At 36.1% G+C, this 4,119-nt stretch overlaps 1 protein-coding gene across 1 annotated transcript in view; it reads right to left on the reverse strand.

Annotated features, from left to right (window-relative positions):
- Nucleotides 1-4,119, reverse strand: part of USH2A (Usher syndrome 2A (autosomal recessive, mild)) — a 1,454,174-nt gene that overhangs the window by 1,230,095 nt on the left and 219,960 nt on the right. The window contains exon 9 of the mRNA XM_006890571.1: nt 2,690-2,885. Within this exon, the coding sequence (XP_006890633.1) occupies nt 2,690-2,885 (196 nt within the window). The remainder of the gene's footprint in view (nt 1-2,689; nt 2,886-4,119) is intronic.

Consider the following 4,119-nt stretch of genomic DNA (forward strand, 5'->3'; position numbering starts at 1 on the left):
GCAGCATCTGTTAACTGAAATATATCAATTGGTATACCATCTATTCCTCGGGCCTTATTTTTTTGATATTTCTTTCAAAGCAGCTTGAACTTCATCATCATAAGCTCTTGCTCATATGCTGTTTCATTTCTTCTGTGTCTGCTAATTACTTTAGATACAATGACTCAGTATATTTTTTCCATCTTCTTTTAATACCTTCTGGATCATTTAATACTCTGCCTAAAGCATCCTTGATTATAGCAACTCAAGGTTTTAATTTGTTCTTCAGTTCCTTGAGCTTAAGAAGTGCTGAGCGAGTTCGACATTTTTGGTTTTCTGACTCTAATTCCTTGCACATTTCATTGTAATATTTTACTTTGTCATCCCACGCTGCCTTTTTAAATCTTCAGTTCAGCTCTTTAGTATCTTGAATTCTTCCTTGTGCTTTGGCTTCTCTGCACTCCAGTGCAATAGTCAGAGTTTCTTCTGACATTCATTTTGGTCTTTTCTTCCTTTTCTGTCTCTGTAATGAACATTTGCACTCTTTGATGATACCCTTGATATCCTCCCACAACTCCTTTGATCTTCGCTCATTACTTTTCAAGGCCTCAAACCTGTTCCTGAGATGGTTCTGAAATTCAGGTGGGATAGACTCAAAGTCATAGTTTGGTTCCCGTGGACGTGGTTTAATTTTCCTCAGCTTCAGCTTGAACTTGCATATGAGTAGTTGGTGGTCTGTTCCACAATCAGCTCTGAGACTAGTTTTCACAGCTGATATTGAGCTTCTCCAGCAGTTCCTTTCACAGATGTCATAGATCGGATTCCTTTGCATATCGTCAGGTGAGATCCATGTGTATAACCTGCCTTTATGTCTCTTAAAAAATGTGTTTGCAATGAATAAGTCATTGATTGTGCAAAATTCAATCATTCTATCCCCAGCTCCATTTCTGGCTCCGAGTCCATGTTTTCTGACTACTGATTCTTCTTCTCTGTTCCCAACTTTTGCATTTCAGTCACCCATTATTATCAATGCATCTTGATTGTATGTTCGATCGACCCCCTTAACACATTTCAAAAAATCCTCAGTGTTGGACTACTCTGTTTCTAAATGTAGATGCTACCTATCTCTGCTCTTACAGTACTAGTCTTTCATAAAATAACAATTTTAGTTGATGAGAAAAAAATGTGTTATTATTTCAGAAGATTAGGGGTATTACCTTGTGCATTTCATTAACTTTTAAATAAGAATAACTCTAGATTCATAGTTTCTATGTAAAACTAGATTAAATGCAAACATTTTTTACATGAGGAGAAGGATGTAATGATGACAAAGGAGACACATGGGGGAACTTATAAAGTTTTCTGCATTCAAATGAAGCATTCCTGACTTATCCTAAACATAATAATGGTTAATTGAATGATGTAAATCCTTAAAAATTAACAACCAACAAACAAAGGCAAATATACTTCTTGAAATCATACACTCTTACATCTCAATTTCTGTTTCTGAAATCTACCTAATTAAGATTTTAAAATAATAATCACGTAGCTAACAACCATTTGTTAATAATAAGAAACTACCTTCTTTTTTTTGACATTAAGACTATCATTTATGAAAAGAGTAAAAAGTCATTACAAAGCCAGAGGAGAAAGAAAAAACCAAAATAGATCACAGAAAACACTATAAAAATTACACTAGATGGTATTACCAAATGTTTGTTCACAGTCTGTAGGTTTTCTTTTCACCCTGTTGGAAAAAGTTTTTGATGGACACATGGATTTAAGTAAAATAAGATAATAGTAATAAAGTAATCCAAAGAGACTGTATTGTTTGTGTGTGTGCGTGTGTGCGTGTGTGTGTGCTTATGTGTGTGCATATATTGTTGTTATTATGTGCCTTATAGTTGGAGACAATTCATAGCCGATCCTCCAGTGGGCTTTCAGAAGCAATATATAGTATGGAAGGAGATTGTTTCTCCTGTGGAACAGGTGGTGAATTAAAGTTGCCTATCTTTGGGCTCCCAGCACAACTCCTTACACACTAGACCACCAGGGCTCCATACACATATGTATATTGTTTGGTTTTCTGCTACTGCTTTGAAACCAACCTATAAAATGACCCTACAGAGGGTTTTCAGAGGCGGTTAATCCCATGGAAAGAAATTACTCATCCTTCTGCCCCAGAGCAGGTGCCATGGCTTTAGGATTACAGTGTGACATCTTACCACTAGGCCATCAGAACTCCGTGTGTTTGTGTGTGTGTGATGGGGTGGTGGTGATGTTTGTTATTAGGTGCCATCAAGTTGAGTACAACTCAATTATTCTATGAACAATTGATCAGAACCCTGACCTATCCTGCGTCATCCTTATCACTTCCCATGTATTTGAGCACATTGCTGTAGTCACTGTGTCATTCCAGCTGGTTGAGGATCCTCCTCTCCCTCAGTGACCCTCCGCTTTTCCAAGCATGATGTCCCTCACCAAATAGTGTCTCCAAACAACATACCCAAATATGTGAGATGAAGCTTTGTCATCTTCGTCTCCAAGGAACACACTGGTTGTACTTTCTTTCGGAGCCCATTGGCTATTTAGTCCTTTTCTCCCACACCACAGCTTCACCAATCATCCTTGCCTCCTAGGAGTATATATGCATGCACTCAGCCTCAATGCCTCTCACCACATAGACAAGTTTGTATAATTTCATCTTCACCTGTAGTGTTATGCTCGCAATTATCACAAACTCCTCCACCTCCTCTGTAGTGCTCAGATGGGAAAGGGTCCACTGCAATGTCATAGTGGCAGCTTCTTGTGTGGTTGTTGCATTGACAGGGTTTACAGTTGAAGGTATGAACTTGATCTCCTTGATGGAAAGGCTTGTCATTATAAAGAGGTAAGCAACGATCACACTAGAATACAAAAAGACACAAAAAAAGAGATTTACTTTTTATTTGTACATCAGACTCAGGTATGTATGTATATATACATAATACATAATACTTAATAATCTAATTTTGTCAAACAAATTTTATTGAATTATTTCCATATTACTAATAGAACTTTTCTTCAATTGCTATATATTTATATTTTTTCATATATTTATTATTTTCCTTTAAAATAATAAGTGTTTAAATTACTTACTGATAGAATTTGAATATTTTTAATAATATTGTTAAATGTGGCCAAATTCCTTCTAAAATACTAAGCCAACTTTCACTCTTATGAGAGATATATGAGAACATCCATATTTTAGTGTTCTGCTACAACTTGAACTTAATTGTTGTTTTACTGCTTTATTTTTATTTTAGAAAAATATGAATCATTGTTTCAGTCTGTCTTCCCTTATTGGTAAGGTGAAACATTTTTTACCTTATTCTTAAAGAAACCAAAATAATTTCTTTTTTATTTGCATAGCCCTTTTATGATTTAAAATATCTTATCAGATATTATGAATATTTGGAAGCACCATGATTAAGCAGTTTGACTGTTCACCAGAAAGTGAGCATTTGGGATCCACCAGACCCTTTTCTCGAGAAAGAAGAGGTAGTCTATTGCTGTAAAGATTTACAGTCTTGGAAACCTAAGACGGTAGTTCTGGTCTATTTTACAGGATTGTCATGAGTCAAAAGACAATGAAGATTGACCTCATAATTTGTAATATGTGTGAGTGTCTATGTGTGTGTTTTACCTCTTTCTTTTTTCTTATTAACCACAATTTTCAACACAAATTTAACATGTATGATAGAACACTACTAGTTATGGATATATTAGTCTTATCCTTAATTGAGCAGACAGAGTTGACCCTCCAGCAAATTTTTAGAGATTGTAAAATCTTTAATGTATCAACTTTCATAATTTTAGACTATAAATTTGAGGCCACTGTTGTTGTTATGTGTATCGAGTCACCTACAACTCACAGGGACCCTATGTAAAATAGCTCTGAACCCTTTTCTACTCTGAGCCACTCTCACTGACTCTGACACACCTACCCTTGATACCCCAGTTACTGTGCCAATCCATCTCATCTTGAGTCTTAATCTCCCGCTGTTCCTCCAGCCTTCCAAGTATGACGGCCCTCTCCAAGGACTGATGCCTACATGTCAGAAGCCCAATGTATGTGAGATGGAGCTTCAAAATCCTTAC

Source organism: Elephantulus edwardii, unplaced genomic scaffold, assembly GCF_000299155.1.
Source record: "Elephantulus edwardii isolate Elephantulus edwardi_28Jun2011 unplaced genomic scaffold, EleEdw1.0 scaffold00090, whole genome shotgun sequence".
NCBI lineage: Eukaryota > Metazoa > Chordata > Mammalia > Macroscelidea > Macroscelididae > Elephantulus > Elephantulus edwardii.